Consider the following 20,859-nt stretch of genomic DNA (forward strand, 5'->3'; position numbering starts at 1 on the left):
CTTCTCTCCTATGTTGCTGGCATTTACAGTAATTAGTAGAAACCTGACATTACCAACAGATTTTGGGTTAGTCCATCTCTCCATAGGGGATTTTCAGCATGGCCTTTATTCTTTATAAAGACATTCTCTGAAAAAGATTTATACAAAGATGCTGCCCAGCCTCCCTGCTCACCGTACACTTTTTTGGCAGTTGGACGGAGCAACTGCCATTCACTAAGTGCATTTTGAAAATAAGGAAATCCCTCTGAACCCCCCATGAGCAGATGGGCTAGTCCAAAACCTGTCGGTTCTGTCAGATTTCTAATACCTACTGTAAGTGACAGCAACCTAGGAGAAAAGTAATTTATGACTCATTTTAGTCTGGATTAAACATACTTCTTAACTGTATAATTTACATATATTTTAAATTTTAAGATTTTCGCGACAAAAGTCCTTTAAAGACTTGAATTCTTGTTGTAAATTTAGGCTTAATTGCCTCAGGTGTGTGGCTGGATCAGAAGGGGTTAGTTACCCATAAGTCCATCGTCCTCCCTGCGCTCCAAACAGCTTGCATGCGTCCTGTTGGATGTGTTGCAAGCCTCACTACGTGCTCTTCCTGCGTCAAGCCGGAAGGAGGAAGTGCGCAGTGGTAACTCATAACTACTTGTGAGCCCATGCCTGCTGGCAGCCCTGCTGATCTATTTGGCTGCAGTAGTGTCTGAATTACACCAGAAACAAGCATGCTGCTAATCATGTCAGATCTGACAATATTGTCAGAAACACCTGATCTGCTGCATACTTGTTCAGAGTCTATGGCTGAAAGTATTGGAGGAAGAGGATCAGCAGGATAGCCAGGCAACTGGGATTGCTTAAAAGGAAATAAATATGGCAGCCTCCATATCCCCCTCTCCTCGGATTTACTTTAAAGTCGGATAAATCTCAACATTTCTTCTTTTGCTCTGAAAGAAATTTTTACAGCATAGAACCTACTACCAGAAAGAAACTTGGTAGCAGAACCGCATTTAAACAGTTAAACACAGCACTTCTTATTCAGCGGGAAACTTATTTTAGAATCAGCCACAATAAAGTAAACATTCCTGGCAGTGCTGTATCTCAGCTGCAGGCTTAGCAGAAGGTGAAAGAGGAGAGAATTGTTCACTAGATCCTATACTATAATCTCCCTGTGTCGCTGTGCGTACAGCTGTCCCTGTGTCCCTGTTATTTGCCTACTGCGCATGTGCGCAGTACAGACAGCTGGACGGGACCAGGGAGCGAGGTGGGCGGGCGAGCGAGGTGGGCGAGGCACGGGCGGGCGCGCGCTATGGGTGGGCAGGCGTGCGCATGCCCACTGGCAGTGGCGGCGCCAGGCAAAAAGGCCTAGAGCCTTGGGTCTACTAGTAGATTATACTAGTAGATCTACTAGTAGATTATAATATACGAATACAGCAGTTATGCAATAAAATGCAATTGCCGCTTTCAGAGCAAATAAACTGTAGTTTGTAAACTTGTAATTTGTAAACAGAGGAAATGACTTGTGTACAAAAAGCAAATATAAAAACTGTGTATGGGTACTACAAAAGTAGGAAAACGCGTTTTTATTGAATGTAATGTTAGATATTTATTTATTTACTTTAAAGAGTTAGTCCAGCCAAAAGTGATAGTTCAGTTTTAGGTGGATACTAGAGGGCTAAGTTGGCTGCTGGCATTCTCACATCTTTTGGATATTCCGGAAATTAGTTACGGTACTTACCACTGTGCTTTCTGTCTCTGTTGCGACCATGGGGATCCCCCACACACATTCTACCACCGTTTTTTATATTTTCATGAAGCATCAGCAATGGGCCATGCCTCTTCCCATCTCTTATAGTGCTTCATCAGCACCCTCGCAGTGATGGGACTGTGATTTGCAGGATTCTACCCCCTTGTCCATTTGATCTTGATTAGATTTCAGCAGAAACCTATCCAGGAATTGATCAATGTGCTCGAGCCATTCCACTGAATGCAGTTCAACCACTTCAGCCCACAGGGTTGTTCATTTTCTGCATCTGAGCAACTTTCACCTCCCATTCATTTGCCAATAACTTTATCACTACTCATCACAATGAATTGATCTATATCTTGTTTTTTCCGCCACCAATTAGGCTTTCTTTGGGTGGTACATTTTGCTAAGAATTATTTTATTCTAAATTAATTTTAACAGGAATATTAAGAAAGCAATTGAAAAAAGGCATTATTTTTCAGTTTTCCTAGGTGACGTATGCCTATGTGAAATGATTACTTTTTCCCTGTAGCTAGGAAAAAAGCTGACCTGTACACGCATACAAGGCATGTCATATTGCGCTTTTGCGGATCCAACACTGTACAGATGCATTACTAACCTGTGGGCTAGTGATGTGTTCTGTAGCTATATGGGTGGGGGAGGAGATGGAGTAAGTGTGATATCACTCAGCGGGTGGGATGGATAGCATAATGCTCTCACCCAAGCGAACCATCAGGGTGAACACAAAGGAGGATTCAGGGCTGTGGCTGCTGCACACACACTGCATTTTCAACAGAGGCGATCGTTATCTGCCAAATTTCATCTAGCTAGTTTACACACCTTAAAGGGACTCAGAGCTGGATTAAACAAAACGTTTTATACATACCTGGGGCTTCCTTCAGCCCCATTCGCTCAGATCGCTCCCACGCCGCCTTCCTCAGTCTTCCCGCAGCTCCAATACCGGCTCCCCACACTTCCGTCAGTCGGAGCCAGTCTACGCAGGAGGAGTACGCCCTCAATGTGTCTCTCCAGCGGCTGCTGGAGAGATACTCAAACAGCGCACTTCACTTACGTCAGACTGGCGGATCAGGTCATCTCGGCACATGTTAAATTGTCTGTAGTGGTGCTGGGGAATCTAGAAATCCCTGTAATTTGGGTGCTGGCAATATCCGGACCCTGAATTACGTGTCTTCCCCAGGTTGCTACAACTGGGAAGGGGAATAGTATTTAACATTACGCCAGAGTTTCAGTGGGAGCACGGTGAGCTGTCTGTTGGCTCACCCTGCGCCCAACTGAACAGCAGTGGGTTAATATGTACTCCTAAAAGGCGCTGAAGCTATCAATGCAAATTATTTTATGTAAGATGTCTGAAAGCACTAAAAGAGACACTGAAACGAAAATAAAAATTATGATATAATGAATTGGTGGTGTAGTACGGATATTTACTAGAACATTAGTAGCAAAGAAAATATTCTCATATTTTTCTTTTCAGTTATATAGTGTTTTTTTATAACATTGCATCACTCTCTAATATTTGCAGTTTAACACACTAATCAGCATTCTAAATGATTTTACAGAGCAGCCCAGTGAACTATTGACCTGTCCTCTGGAGAGGAAAAGAAATACAGTGACTGACAGTTGAGATAACAAGCTTCATAAGACAGAGCTCTCTGTGACTTTGAAAGTCGTGGAGCTCAATGGCTCTTTTGCATAGATAACTGGAATTCCTTAACTCTTCTTGTACTGGAAACAATATTAGACTTATATCTCTGCTCCTAATGTTTCATTTCTTAGCTGTACTACACATACAAATCATATCATCATTTTTTTTTCGCTTCAGTGTCTCTCAGGAAACACAAGGTAAAAATAAACAATTGTATCTAACCTCCTTCTCCTAAAAACCTCCTTTTTTAAATATCCCACAGTTATATTTTATATTTAAATTTAATTTTCAAGTTTATAATGTTTCATTGTCTCTGCTCAATGACCTAGTCATTGGAGTATGCCAGAGCTAAATTCTATCTATTCATCTCTTTCCTGCCCTAAGCCCCATACACAAGATCAACAGCGGTCTTATGCAGCACAATTATCAAACAACTTTTGTTGTGAAACAAGTTGAAACAACCAAAAAAAGTTGTTTGTTCAAACAACTGATAAGACTGATAAGACATCAATCCAACTGTTGGATTGACGTCTTATCAGTTGTTTGAACAATAGCCAACAACTTTTTTTAGGTTGTTTCAACTTATTTCACAACAAAAGTTGTTTGATAATTGTGCTGCATAAAAGGCCGCTGTTGAGCGTGTGTATGAAGCCTGGTACACACAACAGAGGTCTTTAGGCTCTCACAACTTTTCTTGTGCAACACCTAAAAAAAATCTCTTGCTATTGTTCAAGCAGCTGATAAGACTGATAAGAAGTCAATTCAACATTTGGCTTTCATACCTTATCAGTGAAGGTCACTTGCTTACCTGAATACTAACTTCGAGAAAGGAAAAAAAAGCACTCAGCCTAGTTATTTGTATGCTTGGTACTGTACAGACACAGGTGTATCTGATCGTCACCTTGTGTAACCTTTCATTTCAAAATTGGAGATTTTAGGGCTGATGCGTGTGCTATCTGGTCAGTATATTGCATAAAGCTTTTCCTGTATATTAAGGCTCTCCGCTGGGGAATAAGGCGTTATTGGCGCTGCAGACGGTGGAGCAGGCCCTCAATCAGTACAGTCTGGAGAAGATCTGTGTGGCGTTCAACGGCGGTAAAGATTGTACTGCGCTACTGCACCTGTATCACGCAGCAGTAAAGAGGTGAGCAGCATCCTGGATCAATGCAGTGATCAGTGGCAGATGGTTGTATTACCCATAATCCTCTTCTGTGTTATTTATATGTCTAGGCGATACCCGGAGTGTAAGGACAAACTGCAAGCCCTCTACATCCGCACTGCATCATCATTCCAAGAAATGGAGCAGTTCATGCAGGACACAGTCAAACGGTAAGACTGCCACATCAAACCAGGTCTAAAGTCCCCCTCTGTCTCTGCTTACAATCAGCATGGAGGGGGGCAGGAGATAAAGGCAACCCATACTCTTAAAGCGGAACTGAAATAATACAATAACCAAAGAGTTTCACTTACCTGGGGCTTCTGCCAGCCCTGTGCAGCCTTCCTGTCCCGCGCCGGTCCCCCACAATTCTCCTTTCTCCTGCCGCCAGCTACTTTCATTTCGGTGGACTTGGCAACTGCGCCTTGCACGCCCCGAACCACGCGTATCTTTTTCCGCAATAGCATCCTGCACTATTAGCGCAGGACACTAGAAAATGTGTGGCTCAGAGCGCGCTGGAGCAGTCGCCGTCGACTTGTAAGCTGGCGGCAGGAGAACAGTATTGTGGAGGACCGGCACGGGACAGGAAGGCAGCAAGGGGCTAGCAGAAGCCCCAGGTAAGTGAAACTCTTTGGTTATTGTATTATTTCAGTTCCTCTTTAAGGTGCCCATACATGTAGTGATGTTGAGGCCCAATCAACCATCTAGTTCAATAATGTTATTAAAACAGATCAAAATTAGTGCTGCAACAAGCATGCCTAATTGATGAGTCGATTTTGGGGTGAAATTGGTTGACTGTATTGATCGAGCGTGCTGGAAATCCTTAGTATGGAATGGTGATAACAGCATTCGATATATCAGTTTCAATAATATTAATTGAATAAAATTAACATCAGCAGAATACAAACGGGAATGAAAGGAGAATACTCAAACATCTTATTTCACATCTTATAGAAAAATGAGTTAGTCAACATTTTTGTTTAAGGAGAAACAAAACCAAGCTCATATAGTGAACTAGTTCTACCTTGAGTTTCCCTTAACCACTTAAGGACCACAGTCTTTCTACCCCTTAAAGGGATACTGTAGGGGGGTCGGGGGAAAATGAGCTGAACTTACCCGGGGCTTCTAACGGTCCCCCGCAGACATCCTGTGCCCGCGCAGCCACTCACCGATGCTCCGGCCCCGCCTCTGGTTCACTTCTGGAATTTCCGACTTTAAAGTCAGAAAACCACTGCGCCTGCGTTGCCGTGTCCTCGATCCCGCTGATGTCATCAAGAGCGCACAGCGCAGGCCCAGTATGGTCTGTGTCTGCACAGTACACTCCTGGTGACATCAGCGGGAGCGAGGACACGGCAACGCAGGCGCAGTGGTTTTCTGACTTTAAAGTCAGAAATTCCAGAAGTGAACCGGAGGCGGGGCCGGAGCATTGGGAAGTGGCTGCGTCAACACAGGATGTCTGCGGGGGACCATTAGAAGCCCCGGGTAAGTTCAGCTCATTTTCCCCCGACCCCCCTACAGTATCCCTTTAAGGACCAGAGCCTTTTTCTCCATTCAGACCACTGCAGCTTTCACGGTTTATTGCTCGGTCATACAACCTACCACCTAAATGAATTTTACCTCCTTTTCTTGTCACTAATACAGCTTTCTTTTGGTGCTATTTGATTGCTGCTGCGAATTTTAGTTTTTATTATATTCATCAAAAAAGACATGAATTTTGGCAAAAAAATAAATTTTTTAACTTTCTGTGCTGACATTTTTCAAATAAAGTAAAATTTCCTATACATTTGAGCACGAAAGTTATTCTGCTACATGTCTTTGATAAAAAAAAAAACATTCAGTGTATATTTATTAGACTGGGTAAAAGTTATAGCGTTTACAAACTATGGTGCCAAAAGTGAATTTTCCCATTTTGAAGCATCTCTGACTTTTCTGACCACCTGTCATGTTTCATGAGGTGCTAAAATTCCAGGATAGTACAAATACCCCCCAAATGACCGCATTTTGGAAAGAAGACATCCCAAAGTATTCACTGAGAGGCATGGTGAGTTCATAGAAGATTTTATTTTTTTGTCACAAGTTAGCGGAAAATGACACTTTGTGACAAAAAAAAAAATTTCCATTTCTTCTAACTTGCGACAAAAAAAAATGAAATCTGCCACGGACTCACTATGCTCCTCGCTGAATACCTTGAAGGGTCTACTTTCCAAAATGGGGTCATTTGTGGAGTGTGTTTACTGTCCTGGCATTTTGGGGGGTGCTAAATTGTAAGCACCTCTGTAAAGCCTAAAGGTGCTCATTGGACTTTGGGCCCCTTAGCGCAGTTAGGCTGCAAAAAAGTGCCACACATGTGGTATTGCCGTACTCAGGAGAAGTAGTATAATGTGTTTTGGGGTGTATTTTTACACATACCCATGCTGGGTGGGAGAAATATCTCTGTAAATGACAATTTTTTTGATTTTTTTTTTACACACAATTGTCCATTTACAGAGATATTTCTCCCACTCAGCATGGGTATGTGTAAGAATACACCCCAAAACACATTATACTACTTCTCCTGAGTACGGCGATACCACATGTGTGGCACTTTTTTGCACCCTAAGTGCGCTAAGGGGCCCAAAGTCCAACGAGTACCTTTAGGATTTCACAGGTCATTTTGCGACATTTGGTTTTCTAGACTACTCCTGACGGTTTAAGGCCCCTAAAATGCCAGGGCAGTATAGGAACCCCACAAATGACCCTATTTTAGAAAGAAGACACCCCAAGGTATTCCGTTACAAGTAAGCGAAAATTGATTTTAATTGTTTTTTTTTTTCACAAAGTGTCATTTTCCGCTAACTTGTGACAAAAAATAAAATCTTCTATGAACTCACCATACTCCTAACGGAATACCTTTGGGTGTCTTCTTTCTAAAATGGGGTCATTTGTGGGGTTCCTATACTGCCCTGGCATTTTAGGGGCCGTAAACCGTGAAGAGTAGTCTTGAAACCAAATGTCGTAAAATGACCTGTGAAATCCTAAAGGTACTCATTGGACTTTGGGCCCCTTAGCGCACTTAGGATGCAAAAAAGTGCCACGCATGTGGTACTGCTGTACTCAGGAGAAGTAGTATAATGTGTTTTGTGGTGTATTTTTACACATACCCATGCCGGGTGAGAGAAATGACTATTTTTTTTTTTTTTACACACAATTGTCCATTTACAGAGAGATTTCTCCCACCCAGCATGGGTATGTGTAAAAATACACCCCAAAACACATTATACTACTACTCCTGAGTACGGCGATACCACATGTGTGACACTTTTTTGCAGCCTAGGTGCGCTAAGGGGCCCAACGTCCTATTCACAGGTCATTTTGAGGCATTTGTTTTCTAGACTACTCCTCACGGTTTAGGTCCACTAAAATGCCAGGGCAGTATAGGAACCCCACAAGTGACCCCATTTTAGAAAGAAGACACCCCAAGGTATTCCGTTAGGAGTATGGTGAGTTCATAGAAGATTTTATTTTTTGTCACAATTTAGTGAAAAATGACACTTTGTGAAAAAACAATAAAAATAAATTTCCGCTAACTTTTGACAAAAAATAAAATCTTCTATGAACTCGTCATACACCTAACAGAATACCTTGGGGTGTCTTTTTTCTAAAAAGGGGTCACTTGTGGGGTTCCTATACTGCCCTGGCATTTTATGGACCCAAAACCGTGAGTAGTCTGGAAACCAAATGTCTCAAAATGACTGTTCAGGGGTATAAGCATCTGCAAATTTTGATGACAGGTGGTCTATAAGGGGGGCGAATTTTGTGGAACCTGTCATAAGCAGGGTGGCCTTTTAGATGGCAGGTTGTATTGGGCTTGATCTGATGGATAGGAGTGCTAGGGGGGTGACCGGAGGTGATTGATGGGTGTCTCAGGGGGTGGTTAGAATGGAAAATAGATGCAATCAATGCACTGGGGAGGTGATCGGAAGGGGGTCTGAGGGGGATCTGAGGGTTTGGCCGAGTGATCAGGAGCCCACACGGGGCAAATTAGGGCCTGATCTGATGGGTAGGTGTGCTAGGGGGTGACAGGAGGTGATTGATGGGTGTCTCAAGGTGTGATTAGTGGGGGGAATAGATGCAAGCAATGCACTGGTGCGGTGATCAGGGCTGGGGTCTGAGGGTGTGGGCGGGTGATTGGGTGCCCTAGGGGCAGATAGGGGTCTAATCTGATGGGTAGCAGTGACAGGGGGTGATTGATGGGTAATTTGTGGGTGTTTAGAGGAGAGAACAGATGCAATGCACTTGGGAGGTGATCTGACGGCGGGTCTGCGGGCGATCGGATGGTGTGGGTGATCAGATTGCCCGCAAGGGGCAGGTTAGGGGCTGATTGATGGGTGGCAGTGACAGGGGGTGATTGATGGGTGGCAGTGACAGGGGGTGATTGATGGGTGATTGATAGGTGATTGACAGGTGATCAGTGGGTTATTACAGGGAAGAACAGATGTAAATAATGCACTGGCGAATTGATAAGGGAGGGTCTGAGGGCAATCTGAGCGTGTGGGCGGTTGATTGGGTGCCCGCAAGGGGCAGATTAGGGTCTAATCTGATGGGTAACAGTGACAGGTGGTGATAGGGGGTGATTGATGGGTAATTAGTGGGTGTTTAGAGGCGAGAACAGATGTAAACAATGCACTTGGGAGGTGATCTGACGGCGGGTCTGTGGGCGATCTGATGGTGTGGGTGGGTGATCAGATTGCCCGCAAGGGGCAGGTTAGGGGCTGATTGATGGGTGGCAGTGACAGTGGGTGATTGATGGGTGATAGGTGATTGGCAGGTGATTGACAGGGGATCAGTGGGTTATTACAGGGAAGAACAGATGTAATTAATGCACTGGCGAATTGATAAGGGGGGTCTGAGGGCAATCTGAGCGTGTGGGCGGGTTATTGGGTGCCCGCAAGGGGCAAATTAGGGTCTGATCTGATAGGTAACAGTGACAGGTGGTGATAGGGGGTGATTGATGGGTAATTAGTGGGTGTTTAGAGAAGAGAACAGATGTAAACAATACACTTGGGAGGTGATCTGACGGCGGGTTTGCGGGCGATCTAATGGTGTGGGTGGGTGATCAGATTGCCCGCAAGGGGCAGGTTAGGGGCTGATTGTTGGGTGGCAGTGACAGGGGGTGATTGACGGGTGATTGACAGGTGATTGACAGGTGATCAGGGGGGATAGATTCATACAGTACACAGGGCAGGGAGTCTGGGGAGAATCTGAGGAGTGGGGGGGGGGGGGGGGGTGATCAGGAGTCCCTAGGGGGAAGTTTAGGGAATTAAAAACAAATAGCGTTGACAGATAGTGACAGGGAGTGATTGATGGGTTATTAGGGGGGTGATTGGGTGCAAACAGTGGTCTGGGGGGTGGGCAGGGGAGGGTCTGAGGGGTGCTGTGGGCGATCAGGGGGCAGGGGGGGCAAATCAGTGTGTTTGGGTGCAGACTAGGGTGGCTGCAGCCTGCCCTGGTGGTCCCTCTGACACTGGGACCACCAGGGCAGGAGGCAGCCTGTATAATACACTTTGTATACATTACAAAGTGTATTATACGATCGCCGGGTTAACAACCCGCCGGCGCTTCCAAACAGCCGGCGGGTTGTCGTTGTGGGTGGGCGGAGCCAGTTGCCGGGGGAAGCGCGCGTCATCAATGACGCGATCGTTCCCCCGGCATGCTAAAAGGACGCAACGCCCTTGGGCGTATTGCGGTCCTTTCAGCGTCCACTTTGCCGCCGCCCATCGGCTGTGGGCGGTCGGCAAGTGGTTAAAGTCGATCCGAGATGAAAAACTTTAACAAGTAACGTGTCTATATATCTTTATGTAAAGTTTAGATAGTTTACTCAGCAAATCTAGCTGCAAACAGCTTCAACAGTTTATGATTATTTATTCCTGTGATACAATGAGGGCAGCCATGTTCTGTTTGTCACATTACACAAAGGCAAGCTGATCTGTATCTCCCACTCCCCTCTCCTACTCCCTCCTCCCCTCTGCCTCTGAAATCTCTGGTTAGTAACCTCCTCCTCCTCCTCCTGCCAAGACTGAGCTCCCATAAGCCCTTGCTACTAAGGCTGAGCGTGCCAAGGCTCTCTGGAGAAGCTGTGGGTGAGGCTTGTATAGTTTATAGGGAATTAGAGTATTAAAACAAAACAAAAAAAGTATTTGGCTTGAGGAATGCCCTATAAACTATATGAAAGGAACACAATTATGCAATGAGTAAAAGTTTATCTCGGATCCACTTTAACTAAATTGAGTATATCATAATGTAATAATATGTAATATAAGTTTAGTATTATGAACACAATTGAGTTTTCACTAATATGACTTTTAAAGATAAGGCAGAGTGTTTGTTTTTATATGTAGAAAAGTACTACTCAGTACTATTTAAATACTACTGACTCCGACAGTCTCCATCATAGACTCCTCAGTAAGGTGAATTGGGTAGATGTTGTAGGTAATCGCTAGAGAGGGTTAAAACGGTGCCATCCTGCCCAGGCGGCCTTGTATGGGGTCATTGTGTTATGGATCCCATGTATTCCTCCAGATTTTTTATTTTGTTGACTTTACGTAGCCATTGACTCACTGTGGGGGTGGATTTGGTTTTCCAAAGAGCTGGTATCTGTGCTCTTGCTGCATTAAAAAGAGACCGTGACCAAGAATAGACCTTCATCCCAATCAGTAGCTGATACCCCCTTTCCCTTGAGAAATCTTTTCCTTTTCTCAAACGGATCATCAGGAGGCTCTGTATGGCTGATATTTTAGTGAAACCCCTCCCACAGTATGATGTCAGGACGATGATCCTGACAGTTTCCTGTCTGTGAACCTCATTTCATTGTGGGAAATAACATCTGGGTCCAACTGCAAAAAAAAAAGCAAGCAGCATCTCCTTCCACTGACATCACCTGCCAGCAGTAAAAATGTCACCATGTGATAAATGTCAGAATGTAAATCAGGGAGAGGAAAGATTTTACAATGGGCAAACACTGACTGAATCATTTATACATAATTATTGTAAAAATGAAGCAATTTTTATTACATTATTTTCACTGGAGTTCCTCTTTTAGTAAGTGGGGGAAGTATTGTGGATTTATATTCTCTGTGGGAACAACTAGAGTTGTGAAGTAGAAAGACATTTGGCTCGATATATATCATTGACCAACGTACGCCATGGACCTCCGGACAGTGTCCCTCCAAGTACAAAATGTCCTCCCTGGTTCCGGTGTGCAGTGTAAATCCTCTCCTGTCCCGCTGGCGCAATTCCTGGCCTCCTCCACTGTCACCCCCGCGTAGCACTAGGCATGTGCGTGTGATGTCACAGTCACCCAACCCATGTGGTACATGCGCCACGTGGTGGCATTCCTGGTAACTGCGGACATGGGGGTGATGGCAGCTGAGGTCAGGAGTAGTGGCAGTGGGACAGGGGAGAATGAACACTGCAAGGGCACCGAGAGGGGAGGGGGAAGGGGGGCAAGCAGGTGGTGTCACCAGGCTGATTCTAGATGCATTTCATGCTGAGGTCTATTGGGAATTGGTCAGCAGTGTGTGGGCAAGCAACAGATCCTTCTCTGATTGGATTCAATCACAGAGGGATCTGTCTCATGGTCCAATCCGCCCATAAGTCGGATGATGCATGGACACCTTATAGACTTTTATCTGTACATAAGTGGCAACTGAAAAATAATATGCATAGAAGGACTGTTGATTAGGGATGGTCAATGAGATGAAAATAATTCCAAGCTGATGCAAGATTATGTAAATTTTGTATGCAAATTTACGCAGCAGGTTATGGGGAATAAGCGTCGTAATATGGAGTTTGTCAGAGCCTTATGGCATATTGATGCAGTTTTCAGATTGCCACCTGTATTATATTCAGTGTTAACATTTTCTTTTGTCCATCCCTGACCCTCCCCCACTCACACAAACTCCCTTTCTCACCCCTCATCTTACTTTTATACACCCATCATACATTTTCTCTTACCCTTTCTATCTCTCCCCCAACATTTTTCTTGTTCTTCTATTTTCTTCTCTTTGATCTCTTGCTATTTCTGGATCTTCTCTTTTCCTCCTCCCCTGGTTCTTTTCTGCTCTTTGGCATCTGTAATTCCTCCTCCCCCCATCTAGGTACAATCTGCAGATTTACACCATTCAGGGTGACATCAAGCAGGCACTGATGGAGCTGAAGGCAGAGCAGCCACAGCTGGAGGGCATCCTTATGGGGACGCGTCGGACGGACCCGTATTCCCGCTCTCTGACCCCCTTGTGCATGACTGACTCTGACTGGCCGCAGTACATGAGAGTCAATCCCTTGCTGGTGAGTTGCAGTTCACAGATCACATGACCTCCTCCATGGAGACCACCAGACTGACTCGTGTCTGTTTTACAGGACTGGTCATATCGCGACATCTGGGAGTTTCTACGCACCCTTTACATTCCTTACTGTATCCTGTATGACAAAGGGTAAGGCGTCCTTCTGTCTCTCTGTCTGTTCGTCTAGCCATGCATGCAGCTGTAACACTTTTAAAGGGAACCCGAGCTGAGAGAGATTTGGAGGCTGCCATATTTATTTCCTTGCAAACTGCCAGTTGCCTGGCAGTCCTGTTGATCTTCTGGCATAATTAGCGTTTGAGTCAAAAACCGGGAACAAGCATATAGCTAATCAATTAAAACCTGAGTCAGAGTACCTGATCTGCTGCATGCTTGTTCAGGGTCTATGGGTAAAAGTATTAGAGACACAGGATCAGGAGGACTGCCAGGCAACTGGTATTGTTCAAAAGGAAATCAATATGGCAGCTTTCGTATCCCTCTCACCCCGAGTTCCCTTTAATTTGATACCAAAATTTCAAATCCTGCCAGGATTTTATTTCTGTCTGTCTGTGTTTTTCATCACTTCGTGTCCCAGTGACAGGTAACATTAGGACAAGACTTAAAGCATTCCTGAAATCTTAAAAAAAAAGACACTTACCCCTCAGTAGGGGGAAGCCCCTGGATGGCCCAGATGCTTGCCCAATCTTCCTATGTCCCTCCTTCGCTGTGCTGGCATCCTCAAAATAATCTTGAACATTGCTCCCCTCCGAGGACTGGTACGATCAGCACAGCTCCAGCGCTCTGCTCAAGTCCAACAGGAGAAAAGTGCTATACAGATATAGGAATTATTATTATCACATCTGTCCTGGTGCCTAGGCACTGGTCACATGACCAGCACTCTATGACTATCGCAGGGGCGTTGCTAGGATCCTAAGCGATCCGGGGCACTCCAACCAGAAAATGGGTGTGGTCATGGGTGGAGCTAAATTGACATGAACTTAACAGTGGTTTAAGTAGGCCTTGAGATCCAAAAGTTATCAGGAGGGTTCCTCCAGGGTAGAAAGGTTAAGAAAGGCTGCTCCAGATCATCTTATGCACCCAAAGGAGCCCCTCTGAATACTGGAATAACCTGACTTCTCTGACTTACACACCTCTCCTTCCTTCTGTTCAACAAACCAATAATTGCATCACAATAATAGTGCTGCCATTGGTAACTGGGCATCAGGAAGGGGCGGGACAGAAAGCCGCATCCTCTTTTTAGTGTAGGGCCCCTCCTGACCACTGTGAGTTTATGGAAATGTCTAAGGGCCCTTTTCCACTTGTGCAGTGGGAATCGCCGTGTTAAAAATTTGCATGCGGTTATATGCGAATTTTCATGTAAATTCGCATATGATTTTGCATGGATGACGATGTATGCAAATTTAACCATGGCAGTGCCTGTGTGCTTTTCCATTGATTCCATGCAAAATCGTATGCGAATTTGCATGAAAATTTGTATACTAAACCCGCATGCGAATTCCCTATTAAATACATTGTATGCAAATCGCATAGCGGTATGCGAATTCTGATGGCTCTGCCGTGCAGATTTTTTCTGCACAGAAAAACGCAAAGGAATCCTGACAAGTGGAAACAGTCCCATCCACTAGTATTGGCTATGCGAATTTGCATGCGAATTCGCGATAGTGGAAACGGGCCCTTAGGGCTTGTTCATACTATGCGTGCTGCCGTGCGCATTTTGGCAACGTGCATAGTGTAGGACACGCAATAGACAGCCCTTCTACCATTCCCATCATATGCGCACTGCTGCATGCATTTTCGGGAATCGCAGCACAGATCCCATTCACTGTAGTGAATGGGATGCGCAGCGCATAGTAGTGCAGATGGCGTGCGATTGTACGCATAGTGTTCGGATCGCACAGCCATCTGTGCTGAGTGATCTGAATGAGGCCTTAGGGCCTGAGCCCACTTAAGCAGTTGTGCGCAGTTGTCCGCTTTTCAGCAACACATCAATGTTACAGATGCTGAAAAGCAGACACAGCTGCGCACAACTGCGTTAGTGGGCTCAGGCCCTCACTGTTACAGGTCACCAAAATATTTCTCTCTTTCTCTTACAGTTACACATCGATTGGCAGCATGGAAAACACTGTGAAGAACCCAGCGCTGCGGTACACCACTCCGGCCGGTGCGGAGAGTTTCCATCCAGCCTACATGCTGGAAAATGAGGAGGAAGAGCGCACATCCAGGAAGTAATGTATCCCGTGTGCCTGTTCGTCCCTCTAATGTGTCCCCTCACCCCTGTGGTGCAAGCCAGTCCTTCACCAGCTGCTTGTGAGGCCTAACACCCGTGGGACAGCGAGTGCAGTGCTGTGGCTTATTCACTGACATGTAACATCTTGTTTGCACGGACTGTACTGTAATCAGACTAACGGTACATAAACCAGATGGACCTGTATATTGTATATTTATACTATAGGCAATAGACTGTTACTCACAGAGTCTGTTCAATGTATTCATCACACCTTCTGCTCGCCATGCAAAAAAAACAACAACCATACAAAGCAGATTTGCTCATAAGAAGCAACAGATGAGTAAACGAGGGATCTCACTGCCAGAGGTTAAAGCGGAACCTGAAATCAGAACTTCCTCTCTGCTCTAAAGTGTGTCTACTTCCTGCTTTTTTGGAAGTAGACATGGGGTTAACATCCTGTGGTTACAAATTAGTCGCTCACCCTCCATTTGCCTCACCAGTGGGGCATTGAATTAGACACACCTCCTCCCGCAAATGTACTGGGAGGAGTTTTGACAAGCAGTTTGGCCACGCCTCTTCTCCCGCTACCTCGCTGAGAGTGTTGGTGAGTGGCAGCTTAGCCACTGCCCCATCCCCCCAAGCGCTACAATTCCACACTCTTCCACCCAATAGGGAGGTAGACTCAGCGCAGCAGCGTATTTTGCATGACTGCTGCTGATTGGTGATTTTATGGTATTTGGGACATTTTAGGACTTCTAGCTTTGACTTTCAGGTGCAGTGCATGGATGGGGGTGTAAAATAAATTAACGTAGTTTTAGGGAGAAGTTATACACTGCATTGGTCTGTGTACTGACAGAGACCAACGGTCAAAATAATCCAGTCTGCCATCAAACAACTGTAATCTTCCCTACAATTGCCTCTACACTGCCCATGGCTGCATTGTCATGTGACTCCTCTGGCTTCATGCTGGAGACAGTGCTCAGCTTAAAGCTTTACTCCAGACCAGGCACAAATGTTTTCCTAAATCTGTGCAGGCTGTCAGTGGCGAATCTTGTTTGTGGCCTTGATCACCTTATGTCAGATAAATCATTTTACAGCGCTTCAGGAGCCCGAACACTGGTCACTTCATGTAGCAGAAAGAGGCTACTTCCTGTAGCACATGTGCTGCCTTCTTCTCAGAGAGGTTGTCTGTACTTTTACCTTGCTGTCTCATCAGCAGGATGATGCAATCCAAGCAGCAGCAGCCACATCCACAGAGCCTGAACCTTAAAGAGTAACTGTCAGGCTGCAGAAGCTAATTTAAACCTCTATTCTCCTGTGTTAAACAGTTTAGACAGAAGCCAAAAGACATTACTAAAGATAAAAATCTCTCTTACATTTAATGTGTGCTTATCACCAAAAGCTAAGCTCCTAAGGAGGACGCAAGCCGCATTCCATACTGCAAAGCATTCTGGGGCCCTCCCCTCGGCTGCTAAGGAGAAGACGGGATCAAGTTTCAGCAGCTTCTAAACTCACAGCACAGATAAATCTCCGGGAAGATTACTCTGCAGGAGTCCGCTATTGTTCCTAGCCACATGGCTCATTAATATTCACTGCACACTGTGTTATTCTGTACGAGCTGTTCTGTGATCAGAAGCAGGCAGGACATGACGACACATTTGGCTTCACAAACATGGAACCTGCCATGGGCTGTCAGGAGCATCATTCTCTGCATATACTATATAAAAATTCTGTGAAATCCAAACGTGGACAGTGAAATGCATATGTAATGTAAGTACAGCCAATCTTTAGCTACTGATATATGTGTTTATTTTCTCTGAGACCTTATACCTAACAGCTCCTCTTTAACGAGAACCCGAGGTGGCATATTATAATCCTAATAGGACCCAGAGACATGTCGTGTGCACAATGACATGCCTTTGGGTCATTGTATCGCTGCTGCCAACCCCCCCCCCCCCCCCCCCCGGCCCGCGCTGCACCCCCTTAAAAGATCGCCAGCCTAGCGACAATCTGCTTGTCGCTAGCTGGCTTTATTTATGTGAGGCTGTCAGTCAGCCTTGTAGCATCGCCTCCTGGATAACGTTCTCCACCTCTGTTTGCTTCCTCCAATAGGAAGCCAAGCCTCGGAAGCCAAGCCTCGACCCAGGAAGTACTCCTGGGTCGCGGCTTGGCTTCCTATTGGAGGAAGCAAACAGTGGCAGAGAGCGGCGGGGGGAGCGCGTTATCAGGGGCAGATGCTACAAGGCTGACTGACAGCCTCACATAAATAAAGCCAGCTAGCGACAAGCAGATTGTTGCTAAGCTGGCGATCTTTTAAAGAAAATCTGTATTGAAAAAACCTTCCCTGGGGGGTACTCACCTCGGGTGGAGGAAGCCTCCGGATCCTATTGAGGCTTCCCCCATCCTCCTCGGTCCAACGACGGCGGAGTAAGTCCTTCCGGAGAGGCGTCGATGTAAATATTTACCTTTTGGCTCCAGCGCAGGCGCAGTATCCGCTCTTCTGACTGAGATAGGCGAAAATAGCCGATCTCCGTTGGGCCGCTCTACTGCGCAGGCGCAACTCGCCTGCGCAGTAGAGCGGACCCGACGGAGATCAGCTATTTTCGCCTATCTAAGTCAGAGGAGCCGCAACAGCGCCCCCGCTGGAGCTCAAAAAGGTAAATATTGCACAGGCTGACGGATTTGTCGCCTGTGCGTTCTGGGGGCTGCAGCAAGACCGCCGTGGGACACAGGAGGACGGGGGAAGCCTCGATAGGGTCCAGAGGCTTCCCCCTACTGAGGTGAGTACCCCCCAGGGGAGCTTTTTTTTCAGTACAGGTTTTCTTTAAGGGGCTGCAGCGCAGCACAGGGGGGGCTGGCAGCGATGATACAATGACCCAAAGGCATGTCATTGTGCACACGACTTGCCTTTGGGTCCTATTAGGATTATAATATGCCATCTCGGGTTCTCTTTAAGCCTCATGCACACCTAGGAGGACTGTTGCCTAGCAGAGATTGGTATTCGACATTGCAAGGCTGTAGGCTAGCGGCATGTTATGTTGCTGTGGAGGGTGGAAGAAGGCTAATAGAGTGGGAAGGTTTGAGTAAACGAAAATGCCCCAGCCAGTGCTTGGCCGAGTCGATCCACCATGCGGATCGCTTGCCAACTGGCCACCTGTGCTGAGAATCATCTAGCCTGTATACGAAGCTTTACTCTCGGTGCCCAGCTGCTTCTTGTCATTTGATCAAAATTTCAAGTCAGGATTGTTAGCTGCAGAAGCCTCATTCACCCGAAAAAAGGGTAACATTAAATCTGTGCCTAGAGATATGCTTATAATTGCAAATAAACTAAAAACAAGAATAATACAGTACTTCATGTGAACTTGCTGCTAACACCGTCCAGAAATATGTATGTAAAAGTTTCTGAAAGAAAATGAGATTGTGAATAAAAGTTACTTCGCTGTTCATATTACCTGTTGTTGTCCATCATTGATTGTTTTCTGAAACTTTTACATACTTCTCTTTCAACCTTATTAAAATAGTTTGTAATGCACATAGCGTTTGTTATTCCAGTTCTTTTAGTATTTTCTAGCTTTTTACTTACATGTGTGAAGTTTGATCCCCACTACCATGTCTGCTAATTTCCTCTCTTTCCTAACACCATATTGTTTTTGCTGCCATTTGTGTTGCTTTACAAATTTCTGATTGGCTGTCTTCTCTTGCCAGTCTGCAGGTCTCTTCTAGCTGTGGCTTGGAGTAGAAGCTGACATCATTGGGGAGGGGTGACGGGTAATGGTACCAAAGGGATTACATACTTTGCTGTGTTTCTTGTTGGAAATGAATATATTAAGCCCCACCCCTCCAGTAACATCACCTGGATCTGATAATTAAGAGGATTTTCCCTGGGTGCCTATTGCTGACCCTCTCCTGTGTCTCATTAGGGTGGTTGAACTGCCTACTAGGGTCCCAAACCTGTCCCTTCACCTGGTGTCTGACCTCAACTGTCTCTAACAGGATGGCTGACCTCCAACTGGTGTACCCCTCCTGTCTTTTTATACCAGGGAAGTCCTTCCCCAAGAGGCTGACCTCCTGCCTGTGTTCCACTCCCCTTCTTCCCTATGAGGCTGACCCTAAGCTAGTGTACCACTTCTTTGTCTTCCTTGGCTGGCTGACCCCATGCCTGTGTCTTCTCCAGGTGGCTCACGCAGTCCTGTGTCCATCTCATGCCTCATCATTGGGTGGCTGTCCCTAAGCTGGTGTGTACCACTCCATCTCTTCCTTGGCTGGCTGACCCACCTGTGCCCTACTTTTGTCTGTTTCTGGGTGTCTGAATCCATGCTGTTGTCCCACTCCTTTCCCTCTACCACCCCAACAGGCTGAACCCATCCTGTGACGCATTCTTGTCCCTTTCCTAGGTAGCTAACCCCCAGTCTGTGCCTCTCTCCCATCAGCACTTGCAGTTGTGCTGTGTCAGCGAGCGTCTCAGCTGCTGTCACCAGATTATCACCTGATCCACAGGGCTCGGTCATGGGGCCCTAGCAGGGTTCTCCTAGCTCTGGCAGGAGAGAGTTAAACTACACCATGTCCTGTTCTGGAGGGTCCATAGTCACAGCTGCTGTATGTACCCAGTCACAGGGTGTTCAGGGATTACGCACTGTTTAGATAACGGTGCCAGGCTGCCAGAGGTTAGTCTGGCTGCCTCTCTTGTTATGTTTAACAGAAGCAGAGCCTATGGAATTTTCCAGCCCAATTCCCAGCACAAAGACCTGGGCGTTCTACCGCGTTCTCCCTGCCCACCGTTCAGGCCTCGTGCTCTGCCCCAACAGCTGATAAATTCTACCGCTGACTGCCTCCTTCCACATCATGATACCAATAAAGAGACGCAACGCCCGGCAGCCTTCGCTGTGCCAAGCTGAACCCCACAGGCCCATGGTGCCCTTCTCCCCTTTCTCCATGGGACAAGCCTTGAGGAACATGTCTCTGCCTATCCCTAGACACAAGAACTGGATGGGCATGAACGTGGGCTACTCTCTGCTGCAAAGCCTGAAGGAATGTATGTACTTTCTGCTGTGCTGCTGGTGCATCAAGGAACTGCTGGACTGACCAGCTCAATGCCAAGACACCAGCCTTGCCCTGCTGCCTTTATGTGTGATGCTGTGCTGACACCTTCCTGACGTGATGGTCACGATGGACATTGCTGCAGTAGTCTGGCCATAGAAGTCACTGCATGAAATCTAAAACCCGTACGGTGCACACCTGCAAAGAGATTATGGAACCGTACTTTTTGGCTTAACCCCACACAGGGGTGACGTGTGCCGAATTATCCTCCTGGGTATCGCCAGGATCTGAATACTGTAGAAGACCTTGACATTTGAAAGCCAAAGCATCTCTGTGGCTCAAAGTGCGTGTGATGCTGTGACTATTCCATGGTAGCCGGGACATGGGAAGATCTCCTTATCATCTATGCCACCATCTCTAGCAACCTGACTATGGGCCACTCCAAGATGTCATGTGACCTGTAATATTCATACTGACCTCTCTGGTGCCTCGGCAGAGGCAGGTTCTGTCTCCTCCGAGAATATCTGTTTTATTCTGCACTCTGCCTGGCGATTACCCGATGCTCCTCTATGACCAGTTCCTGGAGTACCCCCTGGGATAAAAGCTTCATAACGTCTGGCCTCTGGCAGTGGTGTGACTTTCAATCATTTGCGGTGGGTTTATTATCTGCTGGTGGGGATTACTCTTAGGTCAACAAGC

The 20,859-nt window shown here is 46.1% G+C and overlaps 1 protein-coding gene across 8 annotated transcripts in view; it reads left to right on the forward strand.

Annotated features, from left to right (window-relative positions):
- FLAD1 (flavin adenine dinucleotide synthetase 1) overlaps nt 1-19,957 on the forward strand; it is a 39,878-nt gene extending 19,921 nt beyond the window's left edge. For all 8 annotated transcript variants that reach the window (XM_068252515.1, XM_068252512.1, XM_068252510.1 and 5 more), the window contains exons 4-9: nt 4,398-4,545; nt 4,632-4,730; nt 12,693-12,882; nt 12,955-13,028; nt 14,990-15,121; nt 18,829-19,957. In XM_068252515.1, coding sequence (XP_068108616.1) covers nt 4,398-4,545; nt 4,632-4,730; nt 12,693-12,882; nt 12,955-13,028; nt 14,990-15,121; nt 18,829-18,862 — 677 coding nt within the window. In that variant the 3' untranslated portion in view covers nt 18,863-19,957. The remainder of the gene's footprint in view (nt 1-4,397; nt 4,546-4,631; nt 4,731-12,692; nt 12,883-12,954; nt 13,029-14,989; nt 15,122-18,828) is intronic.
- The last annotated feature ends 902 nt before the right edge of the window (nt 19,958-20,859 follow it).

This window comes from Hyperolius riggenbachi, chromosome 9, assembly GCF_040937935.1.
Source record: "Hyperolius riggenbachi isolate aHypRig1 chromosome 9, aHypRig1.pri, whole genome shotgun sequence".
NCBI classification, from domain to species: Eukaryota; Metazoa; Chordata; class Amphibia; order Anura; family Hyperoliidae; genus Hyperolius; species Hyperolius riggenbachi.